We start from the raw sequence: 16,898 nt of genomic DNA, 5'->3' as shown, positions 1-16,898 counted from the left end.
CGATTTCACCCGCGTGGCTCCGCTAGTGTTGGTCTTAGCGTGATGTTAATAATTAATATACATATATAGCCTATAACCTTCCTCGATAAATGGGCTATCTAACACGCAATTTTTTTTCCTAATCTGACCAGTAGTTCCTGAGATAAGCGCGTTCAAACAAACTCTTCAGCTTTATAATATAAAAGTATAGATTATTAATTAGGACGTGTGATATATTACGTTTTGATAATATAATGTTCGTTTATATATGAAGAACCTATGTAGAGCATATAGGTATACTTATGTTTTATAAAAGTGTGGTAAATGTTCTGGGAGACCTTATCGTGGCCAAGATATCATTGATCAGGGTCGTATTGGTCATGATCAAAGGTTGAATTTATTTATTCGATTATTTATAATTGAATAAATTCACGCACCCGCAAATTTTTACACGTATCGCGTGCACACACAAACAGAAGGATTTTTTGTCTATGATAATTGCAATATACTTAATATTTATTTGATTCAACTACTTATAATAGATTATTCACGATTCGACATATTTATGAATTGATATAGATTTAAAATTTAGTCTTATTTCTTCACTGAACTCCAAATAAACGATACAAAGGGAATACAAAAATCATAGCGATACTTTATTCAAATATCAAGAAACACTTAGATGAAGTTCATTTCCATAGCTTTTGTGATGGTAATCGATAGCAGAGCCTCTCCAGGGTAATGACTATTTAATATGCTTCATTACTATACCATCTATTGACAACAAAATAAATACAGTATTTCACTGTTGCTGGACTAAGTTTTAAATTTTAAGCATAGGATTTTATGAGGATATAATTTTTTTTATAGATTTTTAGAACGTTGAAAAACTGAGACCTTGTGCAATGGATTTTAATTGCCACCTTTTATGTTTTGGAAACCTTTGAAATGTTCACTCAATGTTATGCAATAAAAAGACAAAAACAATAATAAAATATAGGTGATAAACTGTTCTAAATAATTATAGGATTTCCGCTAAGCAATCTAGCACCCATCATAAGAAAAAAAAGACACAAATAAGAAAAGTTTATTTCTATTGAATTTTATGTCTAATTATTTTTATCATGCCAATGTAATACTCCATAATCTTCTTTAATCATATCCGCTGCTTTTTCACCAATCATCATAGTAGGTGCATTAGTATTACCACTTGTTATTTCGGGCATAACAGACGCGTCTACCACTCTTAATCCACGTATGTTAAAAACTCTCAATCTTTCGTCTACAACTCTTCCCATACTACAAGTTCCTACAGGATGCAACAACGTGTTTAAAGCATTAACAACATAACATCTCCAATATTCATCCGTTCCCCATTTTATACCTTCGCAACCTTTAACATCTAATTTCACGATATCACCTCCAACTTTTTTGTAATATGACGTTTTCGCTAGTCGTGCTAGATATTTTATACCTTCCACTGCAACATGTATGTCATGAACGTTTCTATAATATCCCATATCTATCAAAGGATCATCCAAAGGATCGTCGCTTTTTAAACTAACCTGCCCTTTCGATAAAGGATGCAAAAACACTAACGTAATGAGGTCCATTTCACGAATAGTATTTGCGTTACTCATTGAAAAACAAAGATTTCTATCATACATGTGTATCGTTTGGCATGCGTATAAGATACCGACTGCAGCAGCTGCACCTACATGTGTATGAAAGATTTGAAATTGTGGCGTTAAATTATATTTTCTATCGTGATGGTGGTACGTGTGGTTGAGTTTAAAGTATCCATTTACAATAGGCAAAGGAATAGAATCTAGTTCAGCAGAAATAAGCACATTTTGTAAAGACGATTTAATTCCTTTTCGTCCTGTTAACGGTAAAGGTAAACTTATATGGTCTTGCATGTATTTACCAACTGGAAGATTCGATATTACCTGTATACCGTATTTGTTTAATATTTCACGGGGCCCGACGCCTGATAGCATTAATAACTTCGGCGAGTCTATTGACCCCGCTGAAATAATTACTTCTTTTTTAGCCTTAACGTTAATAGTTTCACCTGATTCTAAAAGTACGCGAACACCGTATGTATAAGATGTATGTGGATTTATAAGAACTTTTATAACTCTAGCGTATTTTGTTATGTACAAATTTGTTCTGCCTTTGGCTGGTTTTAAATATGCTTCAGCTGTGCTGTACCTTCTACCGTTCGCGAATGTATAATGAGGTGGGCTTATACCAAATCGTTCGTGACCATTATTCTCTAAAACTTCTTTAATTCCGATCTCTTTGTAAGAATGTAATATCCTTTCTTTGACTGATTCATAAATGAAATTACTTTTAGGTCTAGACACTACTACAGGGCCATTTGTAGAATGTAGATTTGCGTTTATATCATTTTGTAGCACTGAATCGTCGGTCATTCCTTCTAATTTTTTGTAGTAATACAGAGCTGAATTCCAGTTCCACCCTGGGGCTACTTCACCCCATTTATTGAAGTCTTCTGGTACGCCTCGAGAGTATACTTGATAGTTGAGAGATGAGGAGCCTCCTAACATTTTCCCTCGCGTTATTCCTACGTATCCTTCAGGATGAGTTTGACCCACACCTGGGTCGAGGTATCCTTTGTAGTCCCAGTCATATTCCGTGTGGGGTAGCAATGTGAACAGACTTGGTGCCTGTAAAATGGATAAGTGAATAAAACACTGGTAAACATAATTATTATTATTAGCTTTGTATACCTACATACATAAGGTTACACTACAACAACCAGGACTATAGATATCTAAAGACCTATTTTTCAATATATCGAAGAAAACGAATAATTTGAGCCTTAAACACACTTAGAACAGAGAGACAAATTATTATTTCTGCATTTTCTCTCCTACACACAGTGTACAAACTTATACTTGTCACACAACAAAGTAGCTGACAGTTTTATAAGCTTTCGTCGTATAGCATACCACGCTAGCAATAGGTGGGTCACCACCAGCCTCCAACAGCAGCACTCGCCAGTGATAGACCTCGCTGAGCCGCGCCGCCACTATCGCCCCCGCGGACCCCGACCCCACCACTATGAAGTCGAACGTATCGCCATCTGTAAGATAATGTGGAAAAGAGGTGTCAGTTTTATATAATTGATTTAATTCAGGTATTCTTTGTAATCGGGTGTGGTAGAAGAAAGAAGAATTCTTCCATCGTATTCATTTTGATAAACTGTTGTAATTTGTAAATTCAACAAAAATGAGTAGCTATCTAAAATCGCAATTCTACTCGTATTCGAAGTGAGATTTATCTCAAACACCATAGACCAATATTGGTATATTGAGTATATATTGGTCCATGCAAACACTAATTACATTATAATCAATAGTTTTTGTGCTTAACAGTTAATAATAAGAAATTATAATTATAAATGCAATGACAATATTACTTTTCAAATAAAATCATTATTTAATAAAAAACTACCTTTTAAATCATAGGATTTAGGCCATCCAGCCGGCGAAAAAGCCTGGGACAAAGCCAGAAATCGTAAAATCCATCGCAACCAAGGGTTCCATGATCCACTGCTCTGTGCAAAATCTAGCAGTTTATTTGCTACGACGTTGAAATGCATTGTTTATTTAATCATTGAAATGTTCGTTTTAATTTCACGATTTTCTTGCTCAAAATATATTTGATCACTTTTCTATGTTTCTATTACATATTACTAACACTTTATTAAGAATTTATGCTTTTTTATACAATATCAAATGTAGACAACATTCGATACGATTTTTTCTATTATTTTCAACACGTATTACAGAAACAAAGAGTGGTACTACATTGCAAATTTCGAGCTATTGCATTATCGGAATTTAATTGTGTAATTACATAATAATTATGAATTCGATTGAATCCACAATGCAATGTATAATGTACTGTATAATTCATATTGTACTAGGTCAATAGCATTCTTTGTAACATACGTTCATGAGCTGAGGTCGTCTTAGTAATTTCCAGCTGTGTTTTGTTTTTTATTCTTATATTTATCAGCTCCAGCACTTATGACTCTCAGTTTAGGAACCGTCTTCACTACATAGTATAGGACAAAATCTAACTCTCTGTCTATCTGTCTATCCCCATGTTGATCTTGAAAACTGCGCAACAGATATTGATGCGAAGCTTATAATAGATAGAGTGGCTAAAAGGTCTTAAGACATAATACGTAAAGTTTTTACCCGGAGATGACGTGGGTGAAAAGTAAGCACGAAATCTTCATATTAATAAGGATGCATCTAGATGAGAAAAGAAGTCTTTATTTATAACAAAAGCCTCCGCTCATTGTTATAAAAAGAAAAAAAGTATATATATTGCATAGATAAACTGTTGTTTTTATTCTAAAACCACGTTCATCCCTAAATCAATCGCTAAGTGTATTGTTTGGGCGCATCATTTGTCTAGCCTTGCGCGGATTTACGAGTAAACTCAAATCGACTCACCTGCTTTCTTTAAATTTATTACTGTGCGATTTTCTAATACATTTACCTTTTATTTAGAAGTTGGAATAGCAAGTGCATTTGATAAATAGTGTGAAAGACTTTTAGAGCAGGCTCCAAGGAGATGTTCGTTTGCAAAAATAGCGGACCTAAATCTGACTTCTGATATATATTGTATAGATCCCAGACATCCTATAGACAGATGTTGCCAACCAGTTTTGTGGTCCCCCTCCCCCCACCCCGGTAATTAAATATGGCATACAAAGAAAAAAATAAAAATTTCCAAAACATGCCGTGTGGGGTATCAAATGAAAGAGCTTATTGAGTAGATCACGAATATATTATAGCATACTATAACATTTCTTACACTTTCTCTAAGATTTTTTAGAAAATTTACGAAAATGCTCCATTTTTGAGTTAACTTTAAACCACTATAGATTGAAAACTCATGAATATATTTTTTAAATTATTATTTTAAATAATTAACAATAGTCCATTGTTTACGATTCAATAGTTCGTAATATAATATAAGTGAGCTATATACAGTATGTGGTGGATTTGATGACCCCACAAAATGTTTTAAATTGCAAGGCGCAACTTTCACTGAAGTTACCGATTTGAAATCTAATCACACAGAGGCTGATTCAAGAATGTTCTGCCAATAATTATTCTAAGCCCTGACACCGATATTTTTGTATTAGGCCTTTATTTCTGGCATAAACTTGAAAATATACTCGCCATCTTTGAATGCTCCCCCCACTCCCCCATGCAACTATTTCACTGTACGAACTATTGAATCGTAAACAATGGACTATTGTTAATTATTTAAAATAATAATTTAAAAAATATATTCATGAGTTTTCAATCTATAGTGGTTTAAAGTTAACTCAAAAATGGAGCATTTTCGTAAATTTTCTAAAAAATCTTAGAGAAAGTGTAAGAAATGTTATAGTATGCTATAATATATTCGTGATCTACTCAATAAGCTCTTTCATTTGATACCCCACACGGCATGTTTTGGAAATTTTTATTTTTTTCTTTGTATGCCATATTTAATTACCGGGGTGGGGGGAGGGGGACCACAAAACTGGTTGGCAACATCTGTCTATAGGATGTCTGGGATCTATACAATATATATCAGAAGTCAGATTTAGGTCCGCTATTTTTGCAAACGAAACTCCACTGAGAGTCCGGTCTATTTAGATTTTAATGTTATTGTAATATTGTTTAAAGCGGATTCTTGTGTCATTTTTCTTATTAGAAATACAAATATATTTAATAAATTTAAGAAAAATGAGACAATTGAACGTTAAAACCTTAATGTTTACAGATTACAGGAAATAAACATATTGTTTTAAATACAGGAACTTCCGTTATTATTAAACAGATTTCATATTCATCATTTATTATTAAGACACTGCTGTACTTGCTCTTGATTATCTACTTACACAAACAAACACTATTCCCTAATTCATACAAAATCACAGATCCTAGTCCATCAATCCCGGGAACACCGAACAGGTAATAACTCCAGGATCCATCGCGGTATGAGAGCGGACGCACGTTATTTATGCAAGCGCCCTTACGAGATCACTGCGCACTGAATCTGATTGAATTGTAGGTGTGGGTCATGAGCGGAGCGATTAGCGGAAATTTATAGTAGAAAAATCCTGTGTTTATGTTACCTGTTTATTAGGTGGGTCCACACAGAGAGAACAGCTGAGAAAGATTTGCCGCCAGGTGCGGATCGCTAGCTATGGGTTCTGTATGGACCCGGTTATTTGTGAAAGGAATTAAAGATAACTCTGACATTACAAGGTCTACTATCTGAAAGAATTTTACTACAACAGTAGAAAAAATAGCTAACGTTTATATCTTGAGAGATAGAGTCTTTGCAAATATGTTGCTAGTCTTTATTTTATTTTGGGATCTATTCAAAAATATCCATTCGAACCATAAGCAATGACTTGGATGATGTGCCCGGAAAAACAATAAACACCTTAAGTTATTCAGAGTATATATTTAATAAAACAAATCTGTTCAAATCGCCTGTAACCAAGATTCCGCGCCGCTCGCTCGCAAGCTGCGGTACACAGGGCTATTCTGCGGTAGTGTATTATTCACCTGAATCGTGAACACACTTTTTCCGTGCCACATTACATCTACACACGAGATAAACTTGCAATTACTTTAACATCTACTTGCGAATGTTCGAGAATTTTCTACAGAATATTGCGATAAATAAAGCGTATTGTATGGATGGATATTGTTATGTACTTCCTCTTTTTTGGTACTGAGATATAAGAATTACATACAGTACTTATATAGAGTAAATGTGTGTGTTTTATTCATCATGAAAATCTGGTATATTTTATATCAGACTAGCTGTGCCGCGGGGTTTTACTAGCAGACGAAGCTGGGAGCAGAATCAAATATGTAATTTGGAAAATCCAAAAGTGCACGCCTCATAATTTTTTTTTAATAAATATTTATTAATTATTATTTTTGTTTATTTAATAACAATTAAACCACATCGAATCAGACCCTGAAAAATGAAAGGGTTCTATTCCTGAGCATATTCAAGCGTAAGAGAAAAAAAAAGACTCGATTAGTAAAGTATTTCGGTCGCTATCGTGTTAACAAGAAAAAGGATCCGCACATACAGACACACGGACGTCCAAGACAGAACTTTTTTAAACTGTTTTTTAACTAGTTTAAATAACAAAAATGACATCAAAAATATCATGAACGTTAAAAATAGTGTTTTTTCTTAATATGTGTGTGTATGTATTATCTTAAAAGTGCAATGTATGATACATAAAGACATTTTAAGTTTGAAAAATCAGATGTTTTGCGCGAAGTGACAGTAGTACCCACCTCAACGCTTCGCTTATGAGGCGTGCAATATTTCTATAGCTCATGTATTATTTTGATCTAAAATCTATATAAAGTAAAGTTTAATCTAAATCCGTACTTTTTGAGCCCATTCGTTACAAACATACATACAGATCTTTTCTCTCTATAACATTATTTTATACCAGATTCACGTATACCGCTGAAATTATTAAATTAAAGTGCAAGATTCTTTATAAGGTATTTGTTGGCTACTTGTAATCTTTCATATGTTGAGATTTTTTACCCCATCCTGAAATAAGAGAACAAAACGAATTGTGGATTTTTTAGTGTTTGAAACTGGGCTTAGTGAGAGCGAGTGCCTATTAGCAGATAAACCTTAATAATCCCTATACAAGTTGCAACTCTACACATAATAGAAGACTAGCATTGCTCCCGGCTTCGTTCAGACTTAAGATGAAAGCCGACACGAAACATTTTCATTGTAGCTCTTTCTTGCGTTCAATATTCAGGTAAATTCTTACTTTTTCCATCGTCATTTTTACTTTCAAACAAACAAATTAAGGTTGGGTCGCCTAAGATCGGATGTGACATAAGATCGGATGCATGGAATAACTTGCAAACTAGGCAATATTCTCTACTGCTGCCAACACTACTAGATCCGCCATTTTGTTCTGCCCCTCTCTTTATTTTGCGGCCGGCCAGGCAAACTTCTTTGTCAAATTTTTTGAGGAATTTCCTGACCCAATCATTGATGCTCAATGTATGGACGTAAGTCCAGATGGTTTCCTAATGTGAACTTTATTATTAAACGCATAGAAGTGAAGATACTACATAGTCCGATCTTCGGCCGAACTGTTATTTTCTTCACTATGGTAAGTCGAAAAAAGTCTACTTTTTAGGCTCTTAATTTGCTTAGATAGATAGCATCTACGCAAACCAAAAAATTAGGGGTTAAACAATATTTTTTTGTTATCAATTTACAGTTGACCGCAACAGAAAAACGACATCGAATCATGAGAAATAAAATAAAAAATACAGTACGTATAAAATTTTCGGCAAATACGTCCGATCTTAGCCGACCCAACTATACTGTTTAGCTTTTCAATATTAAGTAGGTAAGTATAAATTGTAAGATATCTGTCAGTAGTTGCCCGATAAACTGGGTAACCGGATCGTGTGTAAAGGAACTTATCATACAAATTCATTTGCATATTATCGAATTTGATTTAATGTGGAGCTTACTGAAGGAATACTTAATAATGTTGTATAATTAATTAGTGATCTCGTACTCTTGTATGATAGGTGTGGAATTTAAGGTTGAATTGAATTTTGTTGCTTAAATAATGACGATGATCTGTATTGAGTAGTCCTTTTTATCCGAATTCCCAATAAGTATTATTGATATTTATTTATTAGTATGCTTTGTTGCAATCCCTATAACCTCTAATCACTTTCTAAAAATATTAGGAGCATTCCATTTAAAAAAAGCAAGAATTGAGTGAAGCCGAATGTTAAAATAATAACATTAATAATCACCCGAGAAAGTTTGCTACAATATTTTAGAAAGGCTCATAAAAATGAGCCTGTTTAGACTTTATAGTGAACCAATAGTGAACAGTGATTAGTGATTACGTTTCTAAATTTATTTATATTTCACAATATTTCTATTAAATATTGAAACACAGATTATAAAAATATGTAACAAAATCCCGAAAACCCTAAACACATAAACTATTTTAATGAATTTAGTTCGAAATGAGTTTTAAAGTCGAATTTGCTTTTATAAGGCTTTAAGTGAAGGGAGAGTTGGCAAAACCTGGTACTGTACGATGGAAGGGAAAATTGTAGAGTGAAAATTTAGTCGGGATTTTGTGGGAATCACTCGGAGGCCCAGATAAATCCACTTATGTATCGCTTTGTAGACGGCGCGTGATGCACGGCTTAAAACTTATAGTTTAGATTCTCTTTGATGGGTTTTATTCTTAGTGCTTCAAGTAGGGTTTATGTGAGACGGGAGTAAGTTAAAATTTTGTACAAGGCTTTAATAAAATATAGTTAATTTAGTAGGGCATAGAGTTCTTTCTTCTTTTTGCTAAATGGCAATTCTCAGTTATAACTTATACCACACAGTGGAAACTTTAAATGCAACATTAAGAATGAATTTATTACGAGTATTTTTAACGTAAAAAAGTAATTAGGTATACCTAATAGTTAGTAATAACTTGTATTGTTTGTAAATCAAACAGACAAATAAATTGATGGTTCTAATGGACTAACAGAGAATATTTTGTTTGTTTAAATTTCCATGTGCGATTAGTGGAGGTTTACATAAACATACAATATAATCTACCGGTTGAGTTCTATTCCAAGGGATATTTAAATTCAATATCTATATTTATACTAGGTACATACCTATATGTATTTCATAATATCCTTACTGGTGTTTCCCTTTAACATACATGTACTTGAAAAATGCCTCCTCCATATTTTGTAGTCAACGTTTATAGAAAAATTATATTATCTGCATTTTTTTGCGGGAATTTACCTTTACCAATCAGTAAGACCTACTTTCTGTTACCATTTTAATATAACATAGGTAGGTCTTATTATATTGGTGTGTAGATAACATATAGGAGAAGTACATTAAGCACAAGTTATCTGGAAAAACTAAATGCAGATAAGTTTTGATATACCACCAACCGATATCTATGGGAGTAAGTTGACTTCAATCTAACCTAAAATAAATATAAAAACAGTTTTATTCGAGAAAACAGATGGTGAAGTTTATACATATGCTATGCTATGCTAATTTTATTTGGATAGGCTAATAAAACAATTCATAAATTAGTTTTAAGTAGTAATACGTAGCTCATATCAGTCAATATATCATCTGTACCACGTCTGCCACAAACGGTATTCCAACAAAACTATTAATATTATGAATAAAATATGGAATAATATGCATATCTTATTTCGCGTAGAGGAAATTTATAGCGTCCCCGGACACTTTATTACGAAGGGTGACTTCGCATGTGTTATGATATAAATTATTGAAAAGTCTTGCGATAAAATCGGCTGTTATCCTGCGACATGTTGTGAGAATGTACGAACTTGTGAATAAACTGCGTGTTACTGAACGTTTGTGTGTGGTACTAGGGAATTTGGGTTTAATTATTGTGTTTGTGTTGTTTGAAAAACGGAATTTTAGGTGTTTTATTTGATTATTAGTAAGAGTTGCTTATTAGTATCGGTATGTAGCTTATAAAAATGGAATTACGATAGGGAAGGATGAATGGTACCTATTCAAATAGGAGGTATAAAGTATATTCGTTATTTTCCTTGCAAGAGACTTTATTTGGACAGATCATTTTTTTTCTGGTTATTCTTGCTACATGTCAGAAAATGCAGATGGCAACACATAGGTATTTTATGCTCATTTAGGTATGAGTTCCTTAAAATCTGTGTTAAAAACCAAACGTAATATGTACATATTTGAAATATTCATTTGAATTCTACTGAAAACAGCTTTCCGCTTGTAACTTGGGTCTTCCGATTTTTTCTATAAACGTTGTATTTTACGATCAATACAAGGAGTATGACAAATATTTGCTCGCCCCTGTAATGAAGACAATATCGGGAAGGGTGCTACGGGCTAACAGAAAGTTGGATGTAGAAATCGGTACAGCGGCTGTTTCTTATATGAATATACTCAAAATACCTACGTGAAATATATATTAATAAATCAATTGAGATCAGAGCTGAATATGGTACCTAGTGCTTTTAAATATTTGTCAATAATTAAACTTTTATCTCTAGTCTCTATGTTAATGGTATGTTCTTCAAAGACCTGAATCTTTTTCCAAAAAAAAATCTAAGCAGTATAGGTAGCATCCAGATTGCTATAGTAAAATCTGTAAAATATTATCTTCTTATTAATCGGAAAAGATTCTATTTACATTTTCCATTAAAACGTGTCAGTTTATATAGATGTAAAATGTAGGTATTTACTTACCAACATTTTTTTTATGACAGAGCAAGCAAAGGGGCAGGTGGGCCACCTGATGTTAAGTGGTCACCACCGCCCATAAACACTTGTAACACTTCCAGTGTTACAGGTGCTTTGCCGGCCTTTTATGGACAAATAAGCTCTTTTCTTGAATGCCCCAATGTCGTAGTTGTTCGGGAACACCGCATGTGGCAAATCGTTCCACAGTTTCACCGTACGCGGAAGGAAGTTGCGGGTGAAGCGGACAGTGGTGGAGCGCCAACCATCCAGATGGTGCGGATGGAACTGGTTTTTACGGCGTGTGGTCCGGTGGTGGAACTGTGCGGCTGGTAATAGGTGGAACAATTCCTCAGAGCACTCCCCATAGTAGATTCTGTACAGTATACAAAGAGACGCAACGTCTCTGTTAGAGCAAAAGAAGTAACCAAGACCATATTCTTTATGCATTAAAATTTTTCAGTTATATCGGTTCAGTACTTAGTTCTTGCGTGGCAAAGTAAATTACTTTTCAAGTAAACACTTTTCACTTTTTGTCCCTTTACTTTTCTTTTAATTTTGCAGCTTCTTATTTTAGTATAGTCACTACATATTCATCAAATTATACTAAGATTACAAAGATAAAATACCTACACAAAATTATATCATATCAAGACTGTTTGCAGTGTGACATAATAAAAACTAACATCGGAAGTCTTATCTTGTAAATATTACGGAACCATATCCACTTGTGACTAGATTGTGCTAAAAATGTTAAATAAAACACATAATGATATCACGTCTCCTTATCTGAAGTCACATCTTGTTTGACCTTTATTTTGTTTCTGAGATGATTAACTTGTATACGATAATGTAATATAGGAGGAATCGTTTCTGTTGAACCGTGTTTTTACATATATTGTAAAACAGGGCTTATGTTGATCGGTAACTTGTTTACTTCAATGATTATACCTATCCCATTGAAGATACTCAATTGCAATGTGACAAACTGTCAAATTTAAATCGCAAAGTAGCTAGTTTTTCTTCAATCAGAAACCAAACTTCAATTTACATAATACAGGCTAAGTGCAGCATTCATTTACGATCACTTTATTACTAATTCCTTTTTATTTTTCTTACCAGTATTTGTTTTGTTGTATATTTAATGTAGTATGTTAGTAATATACTTCTTTTGATAAAACTTTTATGTAAGTCACCTCAAACTTTACATCAATATATTTTCATAAACGTTTTTCCTTTCATACAGTATCCTGCAAACAACCACTATTTATAAACATATTAAAGCTCCAATAAAAAAGTAGTGACACAAAACACATGTAATCCCCTATCATCGCAGGCGACTCAGCCCGGCCCGGATTATCCTGCAAAGATTTATTGTGTCCAGCTAAGCTAAACCACTAGGGGATTATAGCTATGTACTCGTCTTTTACGCAAGTGGTTTGCGTGCTATTGATTTTGAAGATTGTTGAAATATTTATTACTAGAGGTCCACCCCGGCTTCGCCCGTGGTACATATTTCGCAATAAAAGGTAGCCTATGTCCTTTCGCGGGTATCAAAATATCTCAATACCAAATTTCATGCAAATTGGTCCAGTAGTTAAGGCGTGATTGAGTAACAGACAGACAGACAGAGTTACTTTCGCATTTATAATATTAGTATGGATGTAAAGCACAGGATAAAGTTCCTACGAGCACAGGAAAAAGTTGTTGCTACGCGTGACAAGCACGCTCTATTATTTTTTAAAGACGAAAACGTTACATTTTTATTTTGCTGAGTCATTTTAAAGGTAAATCATTTCATTAAAACGTTCGTTTTCGTTCCGGGGGAGAACCCCAACCCTGAATTATATGGACAATATTAAGTTAGCTATATATAATTCTTGATATTGTTCAAATACCTGGAATTTGAAAAATACCTCGACACTGGTTCATACAAAGCATTAAATTTTTCAAAGAAATAGCGAGAACGAAAATCGAGATAAGCTTATTTCATGTGGAAATTCTCCTTAAATAAAATAGATCACGGCATGTCATTTGAATAAACGATAAAATTTCTTTGAAGCTCCTTTGTCAAACAAAACAACTGCATTCATTGTTGTACGAAATCGAATTTAAATTCCTTTTCACAATACACCCCGTACGGCGTACATCTTTCACAATTCAAAAGATGAAAGAGCGCGAAAAAGTACAACCTCAAACTTATATAACTGTCACGTACTATGCAAATTTAACTTTTATTCCGTTTGTAAAGGAATCAAATTAGCATGAGTTATGGCGAATATTATCTGTGGTTAGGAGTTCGAGTTTGTTTTTTATTATTTCTTTTATTTTATTGTCAGGTACAATGGCCAGTAATCGTGGGCTAACGGCGGAAATTCCGGCATTCAAAGTGTGTAAAGAAATGGTTTTTACCGCCTGTTTTTCCCGCGCTTTACATTTAAGGCTATACTCAAAGCAAATTATAGGCTATAAATTTTTATACGTTACCAAAACATTTTATACGTAGGCATAAAATATTATATTTTTTTAGGTTTAGTACTAGAAGCTCTTATGTAAGTACTAACACTTTCCTCGAATACATGTAATATTTGTTGAATGAAAAGTAATCAAAGCTATTAGGCATAGAAAATTAATGTGTTTAACTAAACGTTTTTTTGCAGTGCCTATGAGTTTTGAATACAGTGAACAATGCGTGGATTTTATATTATTTTAAACATGTGTTCATAATTAACAGATTTTGATCATTTTCCATTTTATTTTTTTGCTATTTAAATTTGACGGTTAATTAGGTCAGTACTTCCTTTTTATTAATATCAATATTTTTTTCAAATGCATGAAACTGATTTAAGAAAAATTTGTTCTCTAACAAATTAACTATAGATGATCTTGTTCTTGAGCTTTTCTCATTAATGAACTGTTTCATAACTACCTACATGATAATTCTGTGCCTCCAGTGAATAAGGGAATAACTCAAAAACAGCACTTTTCAGGAGAGACAAAAAACTATATATCAATACTAAATCTTTATTAATTCAAAATTTTAAGCTTGTATGTGTAAGATATGATGTTAGACTATATTTTTACATATGAACACATATTGTAACAACCCCATAAATATACTTTTTTCGTGTTTTTTTGTAGTTGTGGCCTTATGAAAGAGTACTTCATGGAATAACTCAATGTATTCACATACTTTTTTTTTTACTCTTTGCAATATAACGACTTATGCCATTATGCACTATGTTCATAATCGCACAACACGACTTATATTATTGCCAGTTTTGGTTTTATAGAAATGATGTGACTTATTATGCTTGAAATTTGTGTACTTTATGACTCAATTGAGGCATTTTAGTGGAAAAACTATGCACGTAGCTTGAAAAACGAATGAAATCAACGGGTTTTTTTATCGTTATTAGATAATAAAAACAAAACAAAATTTAGGTATTTATGCATTTAACCCTAGAAGTCCAATCTACGTAAATTTGACGTATGAACTCTTCTATATTTACCATCGAATCGCTGCAAAATCCAGAACCAACTTATTAGCCGTCTAGACCTAGCAGTACATAGTTGGCTCATCCAGGTAAATTCCGCAATTTGGTTGTAAAGAGGATGTTGTGCATCATTTTGACGTATAATTAGGCTTTTCGTAACTTTTAAGATTGTTTCAAATTTTTATTTTGTGATTTATTTGAATAATTTTTTTCCAAGTCACGTTTCACATGATATCTATAGTATTATACTATAGATTGAGTATAAAATGGGATCCAGACAACTTTTATGCTAGGACGAAAAACCTTCAATTTTAGTAAATGACGATTATTGTCCTCCGCTGGATTTGGACTTCAAGCAAGGGGATTGGGTGGCTGAAGATGTTGTCCGGAGTAAAACCGAATATGTTATGGGGTTTAGTTACCCATGTATAATGAAAGTCGTAGATTGTAAAATAAACCTTTAATCGATCTTTCAGTAATACAGTACTATGTTGTTAATGCTATACAGTATTTCACCAGTCACCACAATGAGTCTAGTCTGTACAGGTTAGCAGGAGACAATCATTGAGTATTGGTATTAAATACGTATCAACTGCGTATTGCGTTTTGCGTATTAACTATTGTCCTAGTGAAAATTAATCGTCGAATCAATTTAAAATTCGATCAAGTGCGTTCCGTTTCGGAACGCCACAGATAATAAAATATAGATAATAAAAGTGGCAACGCCACAATGTCATGGTGGTATACATTGAGGATACAAGCACTATAAAGAGATAAGAGAAGCCCGAAAACCATATTCCTGTATGTTCAGTTAATACAGGAAAAGTTATAGGTGGTCAGTGGCGATATTTTACGGCATGATATAGAATTTTAACAATTTCTATATCATATGATATTAAAATAATGTAGATAAATAAAGAAAATACAATGAGCCGCAAAGATTTTATGAAAAAATTAAGCACAGATTTGAAGGTGCCCTGGATACGACTTGTGGCACGCACTTTGAAGAGACTCTACGTGACAAAAGCCCAATTTTTTCAAAATATGTGGTACCAGAGTATCCATAAAATGTTTACGAAAATGCAGGACCAAAGAAGTATCGATATTGCGGATATTTTTCCTATAAAAAAGGCAAATTACCAAAGCACAGTGGCTAAAACGCTATATGCGGAGAAAACGATATTCATAATTGTCAAGACTGGTTATAAATACTTTTTTTTATGCGACTATTATAGACTATAGTATTATTGTAGTTAGATATTTAAAAAAAAAAGATTAAAAACGAGTTATTTTTTAAAAACTTACCCAATTATAAGAAGAAAATATAAGTTTAACATTTTTGTTGGTTTTTTTTAGATGATTCAATTATCGTTCTGTATTTATATAAACAAAGAGTATAATATGATTAAATGCACTTAATGTGTTAACTGTATTTTTAATATCTATTGCAAAAAATAGTTAATTTCCATAGAAATATATTAGTATCCCAAGTTAACTGATAAATACCTTTTTTAAAAAATATAAAGATTTGTTGTTGCAGATTTATTGAAAAAACGATTTAAAAATAATAAGGAATAGTGTGTGTTGTTTCCGTGCAGTATTCAATTAATAGACCAATAGCAACACGGCATTAATGCCAAACTGGCTCATGTCGTCACTTGAACCAATGATACTAAAAGAGTTGTTCCTTTATGCTCATGTTAGAAAAATGACACAAATGCGTTTATACTAAAATAGTGTTAGGACTGATGGAACAAAATGAATTAAGTCTTTATTCAAAAAGTATAGCTACACATACGTCTTTGTGTTCGTGGGTACTTTTGACTCGAGACGAATAGTTCCTTTGCGATTGCCTAAAATGATGGATAAGGTAACTTATACCGTTAATCACACCCTACTTATACCGTTTGGGTCATTCGAAAAAATGGGTTAGGACGCAGCTAGAGATATGACCTTTTGATATGTTGTGTATTTTGACGAGCTGAATCCAATGGTGCAATAAAAACCAAAGGGAATAACTCGTCTTACTCCCTTATTCACTGGAGGCACAGAATTAATGACCTCAAACGT

General features: G+C 33.1%; 1 protein-coding gene across 1 annotated transcript; it reads right to left on the bottom strand.

Moving 5' to 3' along the window:
* Positions 1–1,052: 1,052 nt before the first annotated feature.
* LOC149476971 (ecdysone oxidase-like) lies at positions 1,053–3,833 on the bottom strand. The gene is made up of 3 exons (XM_089711427.1): positions 3,463–3,833; positions 2,958–3,091; positions 1,053–2,672 (listed from the first exon to the last, which is right to left on the bottom strand). Exons 1-3 carry the CDS (start codon positions 3,608–3,610, stop codon positions 1,089–1,091), a joined length of 1,866 nt encoding a protein of 621 aa, XP_089567553.1. The 5' UTR covers positions 3,611–3,833; the 3' UTR covers positions 1,053–1,088.
* Between the last annotated feature and the right edge of the window lie 13,065 nt (positions 3,834–16,898).

The sequence above is a fragment of the Colias philodice genome, chromosome 26, assembly GCF_061535455.1.
Source record: "Colias philodice isolate Cphi_HAF_F1 chromosome 26, ilColPhil1 Martin Lab GWU primary, whole genome shotgun sequence".
NCBI lineage: Eukaryota > Metazoa > Arthropoda > Insecta > Lepidoptera > Pieridae > Colias > Colias philodice.
The sequence above is the reverse complement of the archived record's forward strand: the minus strand, read 5'-3'. Positions and strand labels throughout refer to the sequence as shown.